General features: G+C 40.4%; 2 protein-coding genes across 2 annotated transcripts in view; both read right to left on the reverse strand.

The window, feature by feature from the left end:
• LOC119427005 (thrombospondin-type laminin G domain and EAR repeat-containing protein-like) overlaps nucleotides 1-9,854 on the reverse strand; it is an 11,958-nt gene extending 2,104 nt beyond the window's left edge. Inside the window, exons 1-10 of the mRNA XM_037694579.1 lie at nucleotides 9,770-9,854; nucleotides 7,417-7,640; nucleotides 6,923-7,269; nucleotides 4,581-4,671; nucleotides 4,347-4,503; nucleotides 4,125-4,256; nucleotides 3,980-4,050; nucleotides 1,845-2,006; nucleotides 1,549-1,756; nucleotides 1,216-1,448 (exon numbers count right to left, since the gene is read on the reverse strand). Coding sequence (XP_037550507.1) covers nucleotides 1,216-1,448; nucleotides 1,549-1,756; nucleotides 1,845-2,006; nucleotides 3,980-4,050; nucleotides 4,125-4,256; nucleotides 4,347-4,503; nucleotides 4,581-4,671; nucleotides 6,923-7,269; nucleotides 7,417-7,640; nucleotides 9,770-9,854 — 1,710 coding nt within the window. The remainder of the gene's footprint in view (nucleotides 1-1,215; nucleotides 1,449-1,548; nucleotides 1,757-1,844; nucleotides 2,007-3,979; nucleotides 4,051-4,124; nucleotides 4,257-4,346; nucleotides 4,504-4,580; nucleotides 4,672-6,922; nucleotides 7,270-7,416; nucleotides 7,641-9,769) is intronic.
• A 9,824-nt stretch (nucleotides 9,855-19,678) lies between these two features.
• Nucleotides 19,679-21,757, reverse strand: sumo3a (small ubiquitin like modifier 3a). Its single transcript, XM_037694586.1, has 4 exons — nucleotides 21,625-21,757; nucleotides 20,491-20,619; nucleotides 20,281-20,352; nucleotides 19,679-20,103 (listed from the first exon to the last, which is right to left on the reverse strand). The coding sequence occupies exons 1-4, from the start codon at nucleotides 21,643-21,645 to the stop codon at nucleotides 20,041-20,043; spliced, it is 285 nt and encodes a 94-aa protein (XP_037550514.1). The 5' UTR covers nucleotides 21,646-21,757; the 3' UTR covers nucleotides 19,679-20,040.
• Between the last annotated feature and the right edge of the window lie 1,281 nt (nucleotides 21,758-23,038).

Genomic DNA, 23,038 nt, shown 5'->3' on the forward strand with positions numbered 1-23,038 from the left:
GCAGCATGGTCCTGTTAGTAATGTGGCTTTGTCAGCAGTGTGGTCCTATTAGCAGTGTGGTCCTGTTGACAGGGTGGTCCTGTTAGCAATGTGGTTCTGCTAACAGTGAGGTCCTGTTAACAATGTGGTTCTGCTACAGCATGGTCCTGTTAGCAATGTAGTTCTGCTAGCAGTGAGGTCCAGTTAGCAGCTTGGTCCCATTAGCAGCATGATGATAGTAACGACTGCATCACAGGACAATGACTGCCTCCAGAACCGGGTCTGGCAGACACAGAACATTCAAAGTTCCCCGCGGAACTGAACTGTTCCATAGACTTAGGTCCGTGCAGGTAGATGGAGAATCATTCCTACTCCCCATTTGCATTATTTTGGTAAATTAATATAGGCTAATTACCAAGGCCAGGATTTTTGCTTGGCAGGTAAAATGTTCACCATGATCTCCATCTTGGTTCAACATTTCAAACTTACAAACTTGATAATGGAGATGTGAATAGTTTTGTCAGAGTCTGACGTGTTTTAACTGTAGATGAGTTAAAGAATCACGAGAAATAAGTTGATGTCTGTTAATATATTGTCCAAATATTGTCATTTCCCAGACTGGCATTGCCTCATGGAGTCTCAATGTTTGTGCCGCTGAAACATGTCAAAAGTCTGGGTTCAGGTTTTTCTCCAAAGATTTGAAGTCATTTTATTGCTACCATGCCTCGAGGTGTTTTAGTGAAGCTTCTCTTCCACCCCTGGAGTTCCCCTTAATTACACATCTCTCAGCGTTTTCTCTCGTGGCCATCAATGTGTCAACACACTCACATCAATTGTGGTGAGATTCAAATAAATTGTTCTCTATCAGTTACACAGCGCTCAGGCAAATCGTGCCAAACCGCACTATCTATTTTTGGCCCCAGTCTTAAATGCATTCACGTACATGTTCCTTCCTCCCTATTTTCCTTTTATCTTTGCGCTCGCTTCATTCTGCCTGCGAAGATAAGATCATTTTTCATACTCATCTCAGAGATACGGATCTCCTCAGAGGAAATCAAAGCCCAGCTGGATGAGAAGATGAATGGCAGGGTAATCATGTAGCCAAATGTTTACTTCAAGTGCTATTAACTTTAACTCCATGTTCAAACACATTCTCAGCGACACTGTTAGGGAGTCTAAATAATTTCTAAGGTCATTTCCAATTGTTTTTCATGCCACTGGTTTGTTTCCACACACCTTGATCGTCTGAAACACATGAAATCTTCCGTCCATCCAAACATAGATGACAGAGTCCACAGAAGTGGTCACGCCATCGAAAGCGTTTGCAACCACCAGGAAATGATACGGTCCAACTGTGAAGAACTCCCAGTCGTAGGCGCCTGAAGTGAGCAGCAACTGGTGCACCTCGAAAGACTTTGTCGATCTGCTCCATCTGTATATCACACTGTTTATCGTGTGATTATTGTTACCTTAAAAACATAACAGTAAAAAGAAAACAATGAAGCATTCCAGATTTGACTGAAACTAACCAAGCCAAATGTTTTTAGCTTCACAGATGATTCATTTTACCCTGTCTATGATTGGCCACAGCTAGATACGTATGTTGACCGATGCTAAAGGCCTCCCAATCTCGTGCACAATAGGTCTGCAGCATCTGGAACTGCACAAATCGTTTTCTTCTGTTGCTCCACTTGTAAATGACAGAAAAATCCATCTCTGACTCTTTATTAAGCTGCTTGTCTGTACCAGCCCCAGAATTAGACACGACAAGAAACATCTATGGAAACCACAAAACACGAGAAATGGAGGTTGATGTAAGACCTTAGTTGAAAACTAGGTGTGATCTCTTCTGTAATGTCTCATACCCTTTTTCCCATTCTGAAATGTCTCCAAGCCAGAGCTCCATATGTGCTGATATTCTGGTAGAGCTGGAAACCTGAATGGGTCCACAGATACACAGCTGAGCCGGAGGCTGAGGACCGGTGAGCCATAGCAGCCATCAGACCTACACCAGGAATCTGAAACACCTGAAAATCAAACGAAAATAAAAAATTGTTGTAAGACAGTAAAAATAAAAAAAGCAAGTTATAGACCGACTGATCAGTTGAATAATTAAGCCCATTTTGGGCATGCTAAAAAATATTAAGTCACTTAATCAATGTTAAATCAGCTTGTTTCCTAATGCGTGCTCAGTAAACCAGGTAGATAAATCTAACAAGGTTAAGTCAGGTCCTCTCTGGATGGATTCTTCTTGTTGAAACATTTCGTCTTTTATCCAAAAGACTTCTTCAGTCTGAGATCCTGCAACAAACTCTGTCTTATAAATAGCACCTTCTCATAGTGGATCAACCAGTTTGCAGGTGGCAGCTGTTCTCATGAAAAAGGAGGACCATCAGACTAAAGACAGATCATTACTGCCCTAATGGCTGTTTGCCATTTACAGAGAGCTGAGTGATACTGGCAATAACAACAAAAGGAGGAACCCAGACCCAGACCAGTGGTCATTCCATATGTTGTGGGAGTATCAGAGAAACTGAGACATTTATTTTCTAAACATAACGTCCCAGTGGCTTTTAAACCCCAAAATACATTAAAGACTGGTTCATCCCAAAGATCCAGTCCCCTGGCACAAACAGAGTAATGTTGTGTATGCTGTTCAGTGTCAGGAGGGTGATCAGTCTTACATCGAGGAAACTAAACAGCCACTGGCCAAAAGGATGGACCAGCACAGAAGATCAACATCATCAGGCCAGGACTCTGCGGTCTACACTCATCTCCAGGCCAGCGGTCACTCTTTCAGGGATGAAGATGTGCACATCCTGGATAGAGAGGAACGATGGTTTGAGAGAGGAGTAAAGGAGGCCATCTTTGTGAAGAGAAATCGTCCATCATTAAACAGGGGTGGAGGCCTCCGGGTTCAACTGTCCCCCTCTTACAATGTTGTGATTGCTAGTATCACTCAGCCCTCTGTGAACAGTAAACAGCCATCAGGATGCTAATGATCCATTGTTAGGCTGATGGTCCTCCTTGATCATGTGAGCAGCTGGTTTTGGTTGTCAACAGCAAACTGGTTGATCCACTCTGAGAAGGTGCTATTTATAAGACTGAGTTTGTTGCAGCTCCTCAGACTGTCTTTTGTACAACGTCTCGTACTTTTGGATCTTTGGAAAGTCTTTTGGATAAAAGACGAAATGTTTCAACAAGAAGAATCCGTCCAGAGGACCTGACTTAACCTTGTTTGACTTTCACACGGTTGTGCTTTTTTGTTCACTCCCAAAAACTGAGGTGCCTTTCAAGATAGGGTTGCTTTATTCAAGTACACCAGCAAACAAAGCTCACTAGAATACTGCGCAAACCTTTAAAATACAACGTCGTCTTTAACATAGTAAAACCTTGTTTTTATTTTTGAAGAACCTCAATCACTCAATGAAAATATAGATCGCTGTGCCTTGAACAAAGCAAACCTTTAATAAACCGTACCACGGGTAAGAGTGTGTGCTGACCTGCTTTGAGCCCTCGGGGCTAAATCACAGACCTTTGTTTTTCCATCCCAAAATATAGTGTAGTGTGTATGAAAACTAAACTGCTGTTCAAAAATAAAACAACAAAGAAACGAATCTGAGTTATCAATCATGTAGTGACTGCTCTGATTGGCAATGATTGATCCAGCTCATGGTTCAGCTAAATCTATTGGTTTCCTTAGATTGACAATAGTTCTAATAATTGGCATTTCATAATGGACTGTTTGTGAATGCATTATGTTTTAGTCGGATTTGAATATGACTTGACTTGGCTTGTTGTGAAGTGGCGCGTTATTACGGTAATTTAAAAAAAATGGACTCAATCAACTCTATCTTAATATTTTTTAATTACAGAACAGTGCTTTGTTTGCATGGCTTTTATTCAGCTCATTAAGTGACAGATTTTTAAGTTGTTTTTGTGTGTGTGTGTAAAAAATTAAGTCATCTACGTTTTTCTTAAGAGGACGTTGGATGAATACCTCCACATCGTGCGTCTCTGAGCTGGTGGAGAGGACTTGATGTTCCAACACGTAGTCCAGCCTTTTATGATCTGTGTTGATGGAAACATAATTGTATCACTTGCCAAACTAACAGGAAAATAAACCTGTTTGGGCTAGTTGTTACCCTCCAACACAGTGATCCACGATGAACCGTTGCAGAGGTAGAGGCCCCTCTTGAGCGGATCAAACCACAGCTGGCCCTGCAGCAGCTCGGAGCATGAACTCTCCAAACCCACTGACACTTGCTGCATGCTTTCTGACAGATCACATTGATGAAGCAGAGCGATCAAGGATCTAAACTCTTGTTGGTACCCATCGCATTCCTTATGAAGTGACTGCAAATTACCAGAGGAAGTTGTCCGTCTGTCGTCCTGCTGTGTTCCGACAGGCAGGTCTAGGAGCAGCGGGGGGACTGACAGAGCTGCGAGCTGGGGGTCAGAGGAGGGGCACATCTGGTATGCGGTGTCTACGTTTGGCACGAGAACCAGCTGTCGAAGAAGACCCTGAATTTGGGGACAACAAGTGAGATATTTATCTAACTTACTTTGGAATAGCATCACAAGTTTTAGATGCAGCTTACTGAAAACAAGCCTTTCCATCTGCCCCGACTGCCGACGTGGACTCTGGATCCCTGGATGTTGAGGTCTGAGGGGAAAGGCCTGGCGGGAACGCTGTTTGCAATGAAAGATTGTTATTTGATACAGATGAAGTAAGTTGTTTTCCTTCTGTAAGAAAGCTGAATTTGCTGTAACTCAAGCAGTTTCCCTCAGATCAGTCTTTGACGAACTGAACAGGAAACATGAACTGAAGTACATCAGCAGAGGTGCCAGAGGAGCTTTCCTCTAAAACCAAAATCTATCACTGTCAGCCCACCAGGATATGACAGGGCGTGAGCACATTTTGGAGTAGAAGCAGTGCATTGCAACGAAGAATCAACTACTATAAACCTCAAGTGCAGTAAACAAGAAGAAATGATGCTGGGAGGCAAACAGAGATCAGGCACAAGCAAGAAAATAATAAAATAATAAATGCCGAGCATTTGTTGAAGGAATGCACATCGCCCGCACCTATCATGCCAGAGGGTTTTCAACTAACATCAACAGATGTTGAGAGATTACCAAGAAGTAGCTTTTTGCACGAGATTAAGCACAGATGTCGCACTATGTGTTGGAAATGACTCTCAGCTACTACCACATCAAATTTCAGCTACATTTAACCACGGCTTAGAGCGGGGCCAGCTGTGGCTCAGTGGTTGGAGCAGTCGTCCTCCAATGTAAGAGCTGGGGGTTAGATTCCACCAGTAGTCACATGTTGAAGTGTCCCAAGACACTGAACCCCCATTGCCTCTGATGTGTGTCCCATCAGTGTATGAATGTGATAAAGCACTGATTATTCTCTGTAGAGATCTAGTAGAGATCTAGTAGAGTGCTGTATGAACGGCTACATGAGGACACAGAGTAGAGTATCTTGATCAGATAGAAAGGAGCTACTGTATATAAGTACAGTCCATTTACCATTTAACTGAGTTATAGATATTTTTTGTTGATATTCGTGGTGGCAGTCATCTCTTATCAGATAGACTCTAAATGTTAAGCAGTTCTAGATTTACAGACAACAATTACTTTCTAACAGGTTTCTAATAGTGGAGCGGTGGCGCAGAGGCTACAGAAGGTGGGCCTGTAATCAGAAGATTGCTGGTTCAACTCCCGCTACCGACAACATCAAAATGTGGATGGGATAGGTAAATCACCCACACCTGCCTCCACCTTCATTCGTCCCACTCTGGGCCCTTGAGCAAGGCACTTAACCCGCACCATCTGTTCTTCCGGGTGTCCTAGCAGCTCTCTGCTCCACACAGAGGCCGTGGTAGCTCAGTGGTTGCGTCAGGAAGGACATCCAGCGTAAAAACAATTGTCAAGTCTTCGAGCATCTTAGTTCACTGTGGTGACCCCTGATGAAGGGAGCAGCCAGGAAATAAAAAAAACTTTCTAACAGGCTAAATATAATCTTGATGTTTTACCAACACACAAAAAGGGATGGCTTCAACAGGCAACACTAAAGTTTGTAAAGCAAGAAGTAATGTAAAGAGCATTGCAGAGAGTGGTGAAGGCTGCACAGAAATCTGTCGGAATCAGTCTCCCCACCATCACAGACATCTACACCTCCAGATGCAGGAAGAGGGCCACCTGCATCAAGAAGGACCCCACTCACCCAGCACACACACTTTTTGCCCCACTCCCCTCAGGAAGGAGGTTAAGGAGCATTAAGTGTAGAACCACTAGACTGAGGAACAGCTTCTACCCTGAGGCTGTTAGACTCATGAATCTCTAACTAGAATAATCACTGTGAAAAACCATATCATGTTGCTGCTGATCTGTTTCATGTTGCTGCTGATCTGTTTCAATGTTGATGTGTTCATGCGTGCACATCTGCTCACAGACTCATGTTCATGTTTGTGCTGATGTTCAATGTTTTATGTTATGAGTGCTTAGTGTATATTTAGTTGATGTTTTTCTTAGTTCATATCTTAGATGTTATTACTGTTTTTCTTATACATTTTATTGTTGGATGTAACTGGGACCCTGTGTACATAATTTCGCTCCACCACATGTACCACATGAGGTGCGAATGACGATAAAGAATCTCTGACTCTGACTCTGACTCTGATTGTGAATAACTCTCAGCTATGCTCAGGATATGTAGAACTGACAGGATTATAGCTCTTTTAGAGTTTTTTTTTTGTTGTTTAACCGCCTTCTTGGAAGGAGTTGGCTCCAAAAGATAAGTAGTTGATGTTCATCCAGTGTAAAACTTTTCTTGTGGTTTGTAAGATATTTTGCTAACAGTCAAACACAAGAACAAACAAACCATTAGTGTACGGTTGTTGCCTTTCGGCAGAGGGCGATAAACGACTGAGCTTACATTTCCAGAGGTGATTTGCAGTCCACTGTGAGCCTCACGTGATGATGTTGCACAACTAAAATAAGAGTGTGCCACTGGTTGTCATCCAGTGAGATGCCTCGAAACATCCCGCGCTCCACAGCCTCTTGACGGCCTTTAAAAAAGAAATGCAGCCCGCTCTGGGATAACTTCAGGCCGAGGATGACTCGCCCCGGTTCCTCATGTTTCCTGTTGGGCTTTTTCTTCATCTGCTGCTCTTCTCCAGACAAATTCATCTTCTTATCCTTTTTTAAAGTATCCTCCATGTCCTGCGCTGCATTTTTCTCTCCGTGCTTTGGTTCCAGCAATGAAAAGATGTATTCATTTCTCTGTCAGACAAAAAGAAAACAACCTCAAGACACGCTTTGATGAAAAATAGTTGAACTTATTTCAGTTTTGCTTCTCAACATCTTGAGCAAACATGAGTCTTCTCTTATTGTCAGCTACACTAAAGCAGAACTCTGACAGACGCTCACCTTTGGTGCGATGTGATTTACTTTAAATGTTGAAACAATGGAAAACTGTTTAGGGAAAAGGTCACAGTTCACCAATAGCTGGGAGGAGGGGAAGCTCATGAAGGCATCGGGGCTCAGGAAATGGACGCCCCTCACCCCATCCGACTGCTCCACATGCACCCCGGACACAAGTTTGGAGGTGTCCCTCTCGAGAACAAAGGACAGAAGATCCAGGGGTGGCAGGTCTGAGGACAATAAGGAAATAAAAAGGCCTAAATGGACCAGCCTGAGGGACGGGAAGCACAAGATGTAAATTAGCTGGTTCTGAAAAAGGATTTGTCAGATATAAACTTCCCATGTTTCAATGTTTTTTTAACATAAACAATAGAAGTTAAATCCCTCAGAGACTGGATGAATAACTTATTCAGTGAATGCTGAGTCAGCATACTATCATTTTCCTGTTTGTAGTTTCTTCATAATTTTTGTTACCCTGTTGTTATTTTTAGCTTGTTTTGTTAATTCTAGCTGCAGTTTATGTAATCTCAGCTACTCCTCTGCTGCTTTTTTTTAATTTTTTTGCTGTTGGATTGCTGTTTTTCCAGCAATTTTCAGTCAGGTCATCTGGACAGTTTCTTTTTTTTCTGAAACGTTTTGGATGGATATGGATGGAAGGTGAAACGTTTCAGCAAAAAAATGAAACTGTCCAGATGACCTCACTGAAAATTGTTGGATTGTATACCTGGATTATTGAGCATGGACTTTTTTGGATTGCTGTTTTTGTTTTCTGTTTTGCATCTATGATTCATTCAATCTTTATTTATACAGGTTAGTCTCATTGAGTCTCAATGACTCATTTACAAGAGAGACCTGTTTTACCTGTTATTAGCTTGTGTTCAGCTGCTTTTAGCTACGGTTCAGCTGCTTTAAGCTTGTGTTCTGCACATTTTAGCCTCCGCTCTGCAGAGTGCATTCACGTTGCATTTTCGTAGAAAATGCATTTTCTCTCGCTTTTATTTGTGCATTTTTTTCCATGCATTCAACCTTTATTTATACAGACTAGTCTCTTTGAGTCACGAGGACTCATTTACAAGAGGGACCTGTTCCAGACGGAACATATAAAGTACAGACAACAATAACAGTCAACAATGACAACAATAAACTACAGTAAAATGCAATTAAAATAAGAGTAGTGTATTAAACAGTAAATCAGGGTGAAATACTAAAAACAAGAACATATTTGCTTTGATTTTTCTATTGACATCAAATGTTTGAAACTCCTTAAATAAATCAAGGAGGACAACTTCAGTTCCTGTTGCAAGGTGTTCCAGGTGCAGGAGCTGAGAAGGAAAAGGCCTTTTTGCCAAGTTCAGTTTGCACTGAGGGAACGCTGCAGGTAATGATGTCCTGAGAGCGCATGTTGTAACTGCACTGACGGTGTGACAAGTGGGAGGAGATATAAGAAGGTAGCAGACCAAGGAGGGATTTATAGATGAAAATGAACCAGTGTGAGAGCCTGCATGTAGATAATGATGACCAACTGACCAAGGAGTACAGGGTGCAGTGATGGGTACGGTAGTTACAACCAGTTATGAATCATAGTGCGTCATGGTAGACAGCATCCAACATCTGCAAGGAGCTAGCAGGGGCATTCATGTGAATAATGTCACCATAGTCAATTTGGTCTTATTTATTGAAACACTTCAAATGCTACTTTGGTGATGTACAGCAAAAGAACAAACCCACATTTTTGAGACAATAATTTATTTATATTCAGAAAGTCTTTCCAATAAAAATAGTTATTCTCGTCATTTTTGTCCGATTTTGTGAAAATAGCAGATAATTAAGAGAATTTTTCATCACTTTCTGTCTAAAGTGTAGTTTGGTTTTAAGAGTGAAAAAGCTTGAACACAAAAGCAGTAAACTAATAAATACATTAATGTCCCCACCCTGGTGTGAGAAACAGCCCCAGGAGATGGTCGAACTTTAATGAGGTTTGGGTTGGGTTGTTATGGAATACGACAAGATATTCCTCTGTAAGTGAGACGGATGGGGAAATACTCTAAGACTGATGAGGCATCACATAAATATTTGTCCTGATATGGCTATAAAATTGTAACAGAATTTGTTTAATGTCTCTACTTGTTTGTGTGTATTAATTTAAGTCATTAAGCGCACACACAGAAGCACTCCCTGTGAGCAGACACAGACAGTTGGAATTATCCAAAAGAATTTTAGCTGCAGGGCATTCCCAGGAAACCGTAAACAATCCACCAGATAATCATTAACTGTACATCGCTCGTGCTGAACTGAGATGAGGTAATGGAGCGTGAAGAGGAGAAAGAAGTAAACAGAAATAAATCAGGTGGTTTAATACCTGCGCACTGCCTCCATGAGCCGGTTGTTGTGTCAGCGACCCTCAAACTCCAAAGAAGGAAAAGGATAAATATCTGCTCGGACATCATGGAAGGATGCTTCAGTTGCTGGCTGGTAATAAGGTCTCCATGTTGAAGGGAAAAGCAGTGATTTGCTCCTTTAATTTAGTCTCAAACAAAAGAAAACTTAGTAGTCTTCATAATGAGCTCAAAAAATAAAGCAATAAATCAAACAAACTTCATTAAAATGTGTTTCCTCTTGATTCACATGAAGCCAAACAGCAGAAGTGGAACATTCCACATCTGCTCTGGTCTGTGAGGAGAACCCTGCACCTGCAACTCCTTTTAACCACCATGCAAATCACTGGCCCGCCTGTCACTCATCCTGCCTCAGCTACAAATCTGACGACACACATCTGCCAGAGGGGAGGGCTGCGCCGCGTTCTGCGTGTGTGCGCTCACACTTTCAGCACGCTCACTGACAGATGAGCCGAAATCTGAGCGTGAATGTAAAAAATACTGTGTCGGTTAGAAAGCTAATGTTTCTTTTTATTAACAGGAAACCAAACAACGGCAGAACTGTGACCTTTGCTTTGCTGACGCACTGATGGATATGAACAGAGCTGAAACATATCCGGCACTTTATTACCTGACAAGCCAAGGTATGTGCAGAAACCCAGCTGGGACAATAAAGCTTCAAACCTGAGTGATTTACAAAAAGATGGATACGTTTCAGAACACTAAAACTAAACTATAGATTGACTCAACTTTTACTTTAATTTTTAATATTTGACTGTATGCCTGCAAAAAACATTATTATTATGATTATTATTAATTCAATTCAGTTTATTTAGACAGTGCCAAGTCCCAACAGACGTTGTCTCAGGGCACTGTACAAAGACATTCACATACATTATAAATACATTATACATATACATTATACTTTATAAAAGTAAAGTTCTCTGTCTAAGGAAGCAGCAGATTATGTTGAATCTTCACTTCTTCACAGTCTCCCATCTTGAGCAAGCACAAAGGCAACAGTGGAAAGGAAAAACTCCCTTTGAACAGGAAGAAATCTCCAGCAGAACCAGGCTCAGGGCGAGTGGCCATCTGCTTTGACCGGCTGGTTGAGAGGACAAGAAGGAGAGACAAACTAACACAGAATGACAGGTCCAGATGTATTTTCTATTGGAGGAAGACAAAAAAAAAACACATGTTAAGATAGAAATAGTTACAAATACAAGCTATTCATTTGCATTCATTTGTAAATATTCGTTTGACGAAATGTGGTCAGTTTGTCCTCCAGCAGTCTAAGCCTATAGCAGCATAACTAAGAGACAGCTCAGGAGACCAAGCCAACCCTAACTATAGGATTTATCAAAAAGGAGAATCTTAATCCCAGTCTAAAACTGGACAATGTGTCAGTCTCATGGACAGAAACTGGAAGTTGGTTCCACAAGAGCGGAGCCTGATAACTGAAAGATCTGCCTCCCATTCTGCTTTTGGTAACTCTAGGAACCACAAGTAAACCTGCAGACTGAGAGCGAAGTGTTCTGTTAGGCAAATATGGAACAACAAGATCTGTAATATAAGATGGAGCTAGGTTGTTGAGGGCTTTGTAGGTTATAAGTAAGATTTTGAATTCAATTCTGGATTTGACAGGGAGCCAATGGAGAGAAGCTAAAACTGGAGAAATATGATCTCTCCTATTAACTCCAGTTAAGACTCTGGCAGCAGCATTTTGGATCAACTGAAGACTTTTTAAAGACGTTTTTTCACAAAAATAATAAACCATTGCAATATTTCAACTTAGATGTGATAAATGCATGGACCAGTTTTTCTGCATCATTTTTGGACTACTTGTTTCTAATTTTAGCGATATTATGCAGGTGGAGGAAAGCAGTTCTGGTAACATTTTTAATATGAGGCTTAAAATACATACCCTGATCAAAAATGGTAAATGGACTGTACTTATATAGCACCTTTCTATCTTATCAAGATACTCAAAGCGCTTTACACTATACAGTTTGTGCCCTGAATTCCCCATTCATACAGCACTCTTCTTTATCTCCACAAAGACTACCGGTAATCAGTGCTTTCACATTCATACATCGATGTGACACACATTGGCAGCAATGAGAGGTTCAGTGTCTTGCACAGGGACACTTCTGCATGTGGTTGCTGGTGGAATTGAACCCCCAACTCTTGCATTGGAAGATGACTGCTCTAACCACTCAGCCACAGCCACGCCCCCCAAAAACACCAAGCTTTTTATTTTTTGAACTGGAGACCAAATTAATGTCATCAAGAGAAAGTGAAAGACTGCAAAATGTATTCCTAAAATGCTCAAGTCCAACAACTACACCCTCAGTCTTGTCTGAGATTAAAAACAGAAAATTTAGGGTCATCCATGTTTTTATGTCTTTAAGACATGCTTTTAATCTAAGTAAGTGATTGGATTTATTGGGTTTCATAGACACATATAACTGTGTATCACCAACATAACACTGGAAATGTATCCCATGTTGTTTAATAACTTTACCTAATGGAAGCATATATAAAGTAAAGAGTATTGGTCCGAGCACTGAGTCCTGAGGAACTCCATGACTAACTGTGGTGTATGAAGAAGATTAATTATTTACATTTACAAACTGGAATCTATCAAATAAATATGATTTAGACCATTTAGAGCTGTTCCTGTAATCCCAATATCATATTCAAGCCTCTGTAGTAAAATATTGTGATCAACTGTATCAACTGCAGCACTGAGGTCTAACAGGACCAGTATAGACACAAGTCCATTGTCTGAGGCCATGAGAATATCATTTGTAACTTTTACCAGTGCCGTTTCTGTTGTATGATGCGCTAAACCCTGACTTAAACACCTCAAACAGATTATTTATGTCCAGATGTTCATGCAACTGACCTGCAACTATTTTCTCTAGAAATTTTGAGATGGATGTTAGATTAGATATACTGTAGGTCTATAATTGGTTAGAATTCCTGAATCAAGATCAGGCTTATTAAGTAAAGGTTTAAATACAGCAATCTTAAAGCGCTGTGGTACGTAACCATTCATTAAAAACATTAAGTAGATCCAAAATGTGGACATTAATTAGGGGAAATACCTCTTTAATCAGTCTGGTTGGGATGAAATCTAGCAGACATGTGGAATGAAGCAATTATTTTAGACAATTCAGAGAGCTCAACAGGACTAAAACTGTCTAAACATAAATCAGGTTCTAGTGACATTTCTAAAGTTGCCTTATCTGACAGGGAACCAGAGACAATAGTAGGAAGAATGATTTGAATTTTTTCCCTAGTTAAAATAATTTTATTTATTAAGAATCTCATGAAGTCATCACTACTTATAGCTGTAGAGATACATGGTTCAACAGAAATGGGACATTTAATTAGTCTAGCAATCGTACTAAACAGAAACCTAGGATTATTTTTATTCTCAACTATTAAATATTAATAATATACAGTTTTAGCTTTACGGAGAGCTTTTCTTAATACATTAGCAAGCTATCTCTCCAACTTAAATTAAATCCTTCAACGTTAGTGGAGCGCCATGTTCTTTCCTGGTTTCTAGATGCCTGCTTTAAATTACTTAACTCAGAATTGAACCAAGGAGCCAGTTTCCTTTGATTGATTACTTTCTTTTTCAGCGGAGCAATTTTATCAAATAAAGTTTGCATTGAAATTGTAAAATTATCAACCAGGTCATCTAAACCATGGCTCTCTACTGCATTACTCTGCAAGACAGAGGAAAATAACAATAGAAGAGATTCTTCAAATTTGGTTTCTGTGATCTCCGATAAACATCTGCTAAAATGAAATTTACTCTCAGTGGCTGTGTAGTCATTTAATGTAAACTCAAAGGTTATTGAAAAATGGTCAGACAGAATATGATTTTGAGGCTGTATTAATAAATATGAATCTTAGATAAATACTTAATAAATAAATACTTAATTTCTATGCCATAGCTCCACAGTGACTGGTCTGAATGACTATCGGCTATCACCACCATCAGCACCACTATCAGTGGCCCTCACCCCGATAGTCGCTAAATGCTTCAAAAGACTGGTCATGACCCACATCAAAACAACCATCAACTTCAATGAGGACCCTCACCAGTACACATACCGCGAGAATCAATCAACAGAAGATGTCATCTCCTCTGTGGTCCACACTGCTCTCACCCACCTGGAGCAGAAGGACTCCTACATCTATATGCTCTTTGTGGACTTCACGTCTGCCTTCAACACCATGATCCCCCAAACCCTGATGGACAAACTACTCACACTAGGACTAAGCCCCTCCATTTGCAACTGGGTCCTAAACTTCTTAACAAACAGACCACAGTCAATGAGGATCCACAACTTCTCCTCCTCCACCCTCAGCACTGACTCCACTCAGGGCTGTGTACTGAGCCCTCTCCTGTTCACTCTGCTCACGTATGGCTGTACATCGACCCATCCAGGATGTCATATTATAAAGTTTGCAGATGATACAGCGGTGGTGGGATGCATCACAAACAATGATGAGTCCAGTTACAGGCAGGAGGTGGAACACCTGGAGAGCTGGTGCAAGGAGAACAACCTTCACATCAATGTGAAGAAGATGATTGTGGACTTCAGACAGAACAAATACACCACCCCCCACCCCCATCCCGAACATAGGAGGATCTGCAGTGGAAGTGGTCTCCAGCTTCAAGTACTTGGGTGTACACTTGAATGACAACCTCATCTGGGGCAACAACACCACCAGCCTGATCAAGAAAGCTCATCAGAGACTCTATGTCATACTCTGCCACCATATGCCGTTGGTCATGCTTGAAATATACGCCCGTAACGTGCATGTGCAACTTTACACTTTTCGGGGCTTTTCACAGCTCCGCAGGTGGTTCCCCTGAAAATCTCCACTCTGAGACCTGGGTTCAAAAACCTCTGGATTCAGAGAGGGCGGGGGCTGGTGTCATGTAAACAGCCCCTAGAGTGTGATGATGAGAATGAGTAGATGTGTGGACATTGGAGTTTGCATGTTCTTCTCGTGCTTGCGTGGGTTTTCTCCGGGTACTCCGGTTTCCTTCCACAGATCAAAAACACGCATGTTAGTCTGCCTTCAGGCCCAGGCCTCCCTTGCAAAAGAGATCTGTGATCTCAATGGGATTTGCCTGGTTAAATAAAGGTTAATAAATAAATTTAAATAATTAACAGGAGTGGATTCATTTATATTAACAAAATCCTCCTGTTGTAGCCAAGTTTCTGTCAGACAGAATAAATCAATATGATGATCAGTTATCAGATCATTAACTAATAGGGATTTAGAGGAAAGAGATCTAATGTTTACTAACCCACATTTAATGATTTTTAGAGTAATTGTGTTTATTTTAATACGATTTTTATTATTTATATTTTTAGAGCTGATTTTTGGTTTATTTCATTTGAGCCGTGGGCGAGTTGACACTGTTTCAATGGGGGTTTGGATATTATATTATTACATTATGTTATTATTATTTTGGGTACCAGATATTACAAAACATATTTTATAATCTGCTTCAGAAGTATTCATTTTAAACAAATCCTTATTGTTTCTTAAAGGAATGCATACCGCTGGCTGCATTTCATGCCAGGTTTAAAACTAAGTTCACCTTGGGTTGAAAAGTGAAAAAGTTGTAGCCATTCAGGTCAAACCTTAAAAACTCCATTTTGTTTAATTCCATGTGATATTACAAGATCTAGTGAGATGAGTTAGTGCTGGAGTTATGTCTTAAGGATGACTCTCAGCTCCGACTAATCTGTAGAACTACCTGAGTTAGAGCCATTTTTCTGTTGACTGAGGTGGATGACGTTAATCAGTTGTACATTCAATGTAATCTAAATTAAATGAAATATTTAGCTAACACCGAGCTGGCTTCAGTAAATGCTAAAAACAGATCTTGAGCTATTGGTTTGCTGGTCGGAGTATCTTTGAGATCAGCCTCAGCTACTGCTCAATACCTAAAACATGGACTCTAAGTATTAACCATTTTTGTTCAAGGTTCTTTATTTCCCATTTGCATCACATGTGGTACATGAGGTGGAACGAAACAGTGTACTCAAGGTCCCAGTTACGCCAAAAAATAGCAAAAATATAAAGTATAAAGGAAACTATGGTGTAGTGGCGCAGAGGTTAGAGGAGGTGGGTCTGTGATGGGAAGATCGCCATACCATTTTATTTATAAAGCACTTTAAACAGCAACAATGCCAACCAAAGTGCTGTACAGACAGAAACAAACAGGCAAAGCACACAGCAACACATAACATAATGTAAAATCAAAATATAAAAACAACATAATAGCAGATAATAACATAATGATTAGCACAGTGTGATGCATACAGGATCAACACAGATCATCTGGTGATGAAAGCCAGGGAACAGTAGTGGGTTTTTAAGCGGGATTTAAAAACTGTGAGGGAGGGGGGCCTGCCTGACAGGTAGAGGGAACTCATTCTATAGTCTAGGGCCTGCGACAGAGAAGGCCCTGTCACCTCTGAGCTTAAGACGGGTTCCTGGAACTGTGAGAAGCAACTGCTCTGCTGACCTCAGAGAACGCAGTGAGACATATGGCTGCAGCAGATCAGCGAGATAGGAGGGTGCAGAACTGTTCAGTGATTTAAAAACAAACAGAAGGATTTTAAACTGGATTCAAAGGTGAACCGGTAACCAGTGCAGTGAGGCCAAAACTGGTGTAATGTGCTCTCTTGTGCCTGTACTGGTTAAAAATCGGGCTGCAGCATTCTGGACCAGTTGTAGTCGTGCAATGGAGGTCTGACTGATACCAAACAGGAGTGAGTTGCAGTAATCGAGTCTGGATGTAATGAGTGCATGTATTACTGTCTCCAGGTTATTTTTGGACAATATGGGCTTCAGTTTAGAAATTTGCCTAAGCTGGAAAAAAACAGGATTTAACAATCATGTTTACTTGACTGTTAAGTTTCAAGGAAGGGTCCATTATCACTCGCAGATTAGTGACTTTCTCTAACAGGAAAGAGCGGAAAGGTTCAACTATGTGAATATGAGTCTTTGTGAGCCGATGGTATGAAAACAGCAGCTTAAGGTAAGACTCAACAGCACAGGTAAAGTGTCAAATCTCCAATTAAAGTGTCATTACAGTGATTTTCCTGGTTAAGGGTTAATGAATCTAGCATGAGTCTTTGCGCTTGCTACGGTTGGTTTGCTGTGGTGGTCATCTTGAATCGGGTTGTCTCCAAAAGTTCACTTATTAGAGGAACAGGTAATTTTACCTGCACAGTGATTCTTGAAATCCACTGGATTTTTATCTTTTATGATGATCAAAGGTTCATGAGGAACAGTTTGTCCATGTTCTGATAAGACTTCCAGCCACCAACCGGTAAATTTCCCAGGCAAATTGATTTATTTTAGTCACATTAGGATCAGAAGATACCGACTGCATCGCTCCACCCTCTCTTTACCTACGAGTAAATCTTTCCTGCTGCCAGACACGACAGGAGTGTGTTGAACTCTTATTCAGAAAAGGCTGCCCAAGAACAAAAGCATTCCCTCAGTCCTGGCTTGACTAACCAACTGTTCCATTTGCACTAATTAGGTTTATCAGAGATATTAATTTTACTTTAGGAAAAAGGACATTAAAGAACAGAGCTTAAAAAAATCTGTCCTAGTTTTTATTGCCTCCAGGTGTCTGGGATAAATAAGGTTAGCCAGCAACAGCATGTTTGTAAAATATCTTAAACCACATGAAGCTTGCAGAAAGTAATCATTTCAATCAAGTACATCAACTGGCTGCCACAGCAACCAGAGTAAAAAACAACACACTAAAAGAACTAGAACTCAGTTTATTTAACATATATAGAGCTAAAAGTTGATGTAGTTGTTTAGTCATATTCCACATTGGGCGTGGCATTTTGCCACATGAGATTAGCAGGATGCTATTTTAAGGTTTGACCAAAACGAGTCATTTCTCAGCATATCTTAAAGTGGAATGAAAGGCAGCAGGTGGTTCATTCAAGGAATGCCAGGACTTTAAATCATTGTTGCACCTTTCCAACGTCCTGTTTTCATCGTAACTTTACATTAACCACCTTTTCATTCAAGTCATTTTCATGTCTACACATTTTTAATTTGTTCATGCTTTCTTGAACCACTTGGGTTTTAAACTGAAAAAGCAGCAAATCTGATGTGTGTGGTTCACTGGCATCACCAAGTGGTTCATTTCTGACACGCTGCTCCACCATGTCGAGCACCAAGAGGACCAAAGCAAGAACTGGAACTTTTGTGCACGACAAATCACACAACTTCCAACGAGAGGATTCAAACTAATAAACATAAAAACAATGAACAGTTGCAGGAAATCTGAGTACCAAACTATTTTTATTGTATACAGTAGTAAAAGACCACAAATAATGTACAAATCAGTAGAGAAACAAACATGACGAACCCTGGACCCCCTTCTTCTTCACGAGGGTCGATCAGCTGAACCCCTCAAAGACTTTTGTCCCGATAGTGAAGTTAAAAAAAACACAAAAGAACGTCGAACACTGATTCATAGACGTTGATAAAATGTGCTTATTTTTTATGATGAAAAGCTGAAATCACGCTCATGTCTTTAATAAAACTAGTCTGCGCCACACTTCAACAAACGCTTAAAAGGAGAATCAACGTTCAGGAGTTGGATCAGAGTATTTTGAACTACAAACGCAGGCATACTTAATATAGGATTAAAAATAAATACTGGCTTTGACTTTTGATAGTTTGAAAGTATGCATATAATGAATACATGAGAAAATGGTCGTTTTTCTTAATGGTCCCATTTTATCTTGTAGCTCTGAACCACTGCCTTTCTGACACTACCGCTCGTGTTCAGTCTTAGTTTTGCAGATTTTGAGCTCAAGGTCAAGCTGCTTCAAAGGCAGACACATTTTTTTCATGTTCTGAACCAACAGGGTCAAATGAAGCTAAAGTTGGTGACCCACGTAGAACAAGGCAAGAACATCTCCCAAATTACACCAGCTGACCTTCCCGACCTGATAAACGAAAACAAACGTTTGCACTTATCTTAAAAAAAAAAAAAAAAAAAAGGCAGACTAAACTCTTGCGATATCTCCTCCAACACTGGGGCTAAGCAAGTTTATTTCACGTACAACAGCTAACGCAGCAGTGAAGCGATAAAAATCTGCAGATTTTCTCACTCAACTGGAAGCTGCTCGTCTTTCGTTAACCGTCCGGTCACTTAACAGATGACTGACCCCAGCAAACCCCACCAGGAACTGCCCACTGCCTCACGCACAGCCACATGGAAGAGAATTACAAGAAGTCAGTCCACTTCTTTGCACACATAAAAAACAACTATGTACAGATACTACGACCCCCAACATCCAGCCCTGACAGTTATTGCCCCCTGAACAAGTATTTTGCCTGAGCGAAAATTAAAAAAATACATATCTATACCAGTTACCTGAAAACAATATATTTTACATACAAGCTATGGGAAAAAAAAAAGCTTATTTTAGTGATGGTGAACCTTGCAAATACATACAATAAATATGAAACTGATGTCTTTGGATTCCAAACCTCTCTAAAGTAATCCAACGTCCATTTGTGTAATTCTGTACAGGAAGATAAAAATTATTTAACTTTAATCGGTAATGGTTTTTTTTTCTTCTTTTAAATAAGAAGCAGAAAAAAAAAAGAGAACAGAAGCACAAATAAATGCAACGACAATTAAAATATGTTTTTTTAAACACAGAAAAGCAAGTCTTTCCATTCAGACAATTATGTGAAGTGAAACAACGTCCCGACTGCTCTTCAGTTTGGAAATCATTCTTAAAAGTTCACGGATTGTGACCCCTGCAGAGACTCACACCCCAATTAAAGACGATCGGGACAAACTGCTGGATGGTAAGTGTTCACTGAACAGCGCCAGAAGCAGAGCTGAACCAGGACTGACTGTTGGTCCAATTACAGCCTGTGACACGTTAGGAAAACTTGTTCTGCCTGGCCATAAAAATACTCTATAAACACAAATGTTCATTCATGACCCCCCCCCCCCACACACACACACACACACACACACACACACACACAGGCAAATGCCTGTCAAAGAAAATAATGGACATCTTTGAAGTGGGAAAACAACAATATAATAATAATTATAATAACAATAAGCTGAAATAATCCATTGAGAGGGAGACAGTGAAGGTGGTTGAGGGCATGGTCTGAAGATGGGGCTCAATGAGGTGGGGCGAGCTTAGCAGCATCCACCTGTCTGCTGCTGGAAAACATCTATGGTGTCTTCATCTTCCATCTCCAGCTGCAAAAAGCAAAGAAAAACAAACCCCATTCAACAAAAATAAACACATATATACATTTATATATATATATATATATATATATATGCATGCACGCAACTGGAAACTGCAAGTTTGCACTGATGCCTCAAGTGCAAAGGTATCATTTATCAAGATTTAAAGAAAACGTTTCGACTAACCTGTGCAGGTGTATCTGTCTCATTAATAGGCTGTCCATCAAACCTGAACCTGATCTGCCTTATTGACAGTCCCTGCAGATGAAGGTGGGTAAGGATGATAAACGTGCAGAAACAGCTTGCATATATTTCAAAGGCCCAGCTAAGACGGTGAGTTTACTTTAAAGGACAAGTGGTTAGAACAGTTAAACAGAAACCAGGTGTTCGGCTCACCTGTCGTTCACAGTACGCCTTCATTAGTTTGCTGAGCGGCGTGTGCCTTTTGATTTTAAACTGGACAACTGACCCGTCCTGGCCCGCGACCTTCAGGTTGATGTGGTCGTTCTCCGTCTTTACTCCCTCCTGCCGAGACAAACAAGTTTATCCATCATGTTTCAGGATTATCAACAATAATATTGTACCTTGTAGTTTAAAGCTTGCATTTAAAAAAGGTAAAAACTGGACAAGATGTATTTTAAAACAATATCACTTGAGCTGTGATTGTTGCGACTTGTAGTAAAGCAGTCATGCCACATTTTCCAGATGTTTATTTGTGCACTCAGAGTCACATGTTTGATGAAAACCAAACAGCTGCCACAGAAAATAGCTACAACACAAAGACTAACCTGGCTAATATGTCATAACTGTTATACATTTCTGACAGACTTCCGCCACAAAACACTGTTTTACAATGTGTGACAGGTGTGAACGCTATATTTACAGGCATGCAAGCCAATTACAGCCAACACGCATGAATTAGAATAGAAACATTTGCTAAAACTTGTCATTTTCGTGATGGATGTTGTGCAGAGGCTAGCGTTAGCATCGTTAGCTCCAGGCTCGGAGCTACTCTCCTTCAGGATCAATTAAGAGTTAGCTGACGGCTAACTTGGCTAGCAGCTTTGTTTTTGTTCCACGGAGTTCAAACGAGCACTGGATTCAAGTAAACACGCAAAAAATATCAACGCCGCTTTTGTTCTTTTTTGTTTAAATGGTGCGTCATTCCCATTTGCGCTCTTTTGCCGCTACTGCAGCTGCGGCATTAGCGGCGTTGCGGACAAACTAGCACGACGGCAGTTTCCACGAAGCGCCAACAATGTAGCACAGTTCACAATCATAAGCGCGTAAAATACATTTCCATTAAAACATGACCAATACAAAGAAGCTGCAGGGTGGTTTTGTTGTTTTGCAACAGCGCAGCCTGAGCGTGTGCGCGGACACTCATTCATTTGCGAAACAAACACTGCGCCGCTTTACAGAAACGTGCACACCAGGCCCGTTCACATTGCACATGTAAGAAACGGAAGCAAAGGATCTGGACTCAGCCATGCTCGCTGAAGGTCCGCTCTGAGAGCCTCTGCGTCTCACCTTCGGCTTTTCCTCCGACATCTCGGTCTGGGGTCGTGGGTTTCACAGCACTTTGTTTTGGGGCTTTAAGCGTCTTCCTGCCGCCTTCTCTGCTGCAGACAAGCGCGCGCGCCGGGACCGCGGTTACAAATAGGCGATTGGGGACAGCGATTGGTCTGAGAGGGTCACGTGGGGTTTCCCTCGCGGGAGCGCGGACACGGTGGCGCGCATGCACTGAAAAAAACGCAAAATGTCAAATCCACTGTATTAAATAACTAAACTAACTAAACAAGAAAACAGTTAAGAACATGTTGCCTGTCTGCATAGAAAATAATGCAATAAAAGCTAAAAACAAAAGAGGTGAACTTGTTAAATAAGCTGAAACTGTGTGGTTAAAATTAAAACAATAAGCACAAAAACTAAAATACACTCAACAAAGTTTAAAATTACCAAAGGCTATAATTAGCACCAAAAAAAAAAAAAAAAGTTAAAATTAGCAGTAGAAAAGAAAGAAAACAGCAGCTATAAAATCTAACTCAAGCAGCGCAGTAAAAAGTTAAATCCAGCAAAATAAAGATTAAAGCAAGCAGAACGGTACACAAAAGGTACAATTAGCAAAGCAATAGCTAAACTTAAAGTAGCTTAAATAAGTACAAACTTAAAGCTAAAATTTGCAACACAGCAGCTAAAAGCTAAGACTAGCAAAATAGTATCAAGGTTCATGCTCAAGGGGACATTTTGGGGATGGGCAGTACGCCTCATCCCCAAAATGTCCCCCGGGCGCTTTCAATAGCTGCCCACTGCACCACCTGGTGGTGGATGGGTTAAATGCAGAGACTAATTTCGCTATTGTATGGAAACATACAGTGCTGACATTGTGATGACATTATTATTATTATTATTATTATAAACCAGGTCAAAAAATAATCCAACAATGTTAAGTGTTACCATTGTTGACAAGGTGGTGGGGCGAGCGTTTGTAAAACAAAGGTGTCTTAGATGTCAAAAATGTTACGTATTTAAAATGTTAATATTAATTCAGTCCTTTTTATTGCGGGTTATCAATAACCTTAACACCCTCCCCCCAAGATAAGTACCACTACCTTTAAATGTTTAGAATGTTTTTTTTTATTTTATTTACAAATTTATGAACAATAATATTTTATTAGTTTATTAATTTCAAGGGGTTTCAAATATTTGATGTCAATAGAAAAATCAAAGCAAATATGTTCTTGTTTTTAGTATTTTACCTTGTTTGACCACACCCTGATTTATTGTTTTGTACACTACTCTTATTTGAACTGCATTTTTACTGTAGTTTATTGTTGTCATTGTTTACTGTTGTTGTTGTCTGTACTTATTTGTCTGGTACAAGTTTCTGGTACAAGTCTCTCTTGTAAATGAGTCCTGGTGGCTCAATGAGACAATCCTGTAT

The sequence above is a fragment of the Nematolebias whitei genome, chromosome 21 (assembly GCF_014905685.2).
Source record: "Nematolebias whitei isolate Nwh7 chromosome 21, NemWhi1, whole genome shotgun sequence".
NCBI lineage: Eukaryota > Metazoa > Chordata > Actinopteri > Cyprinodontiformes > Rivulidae > Nematolebias > Nematolebias whitei.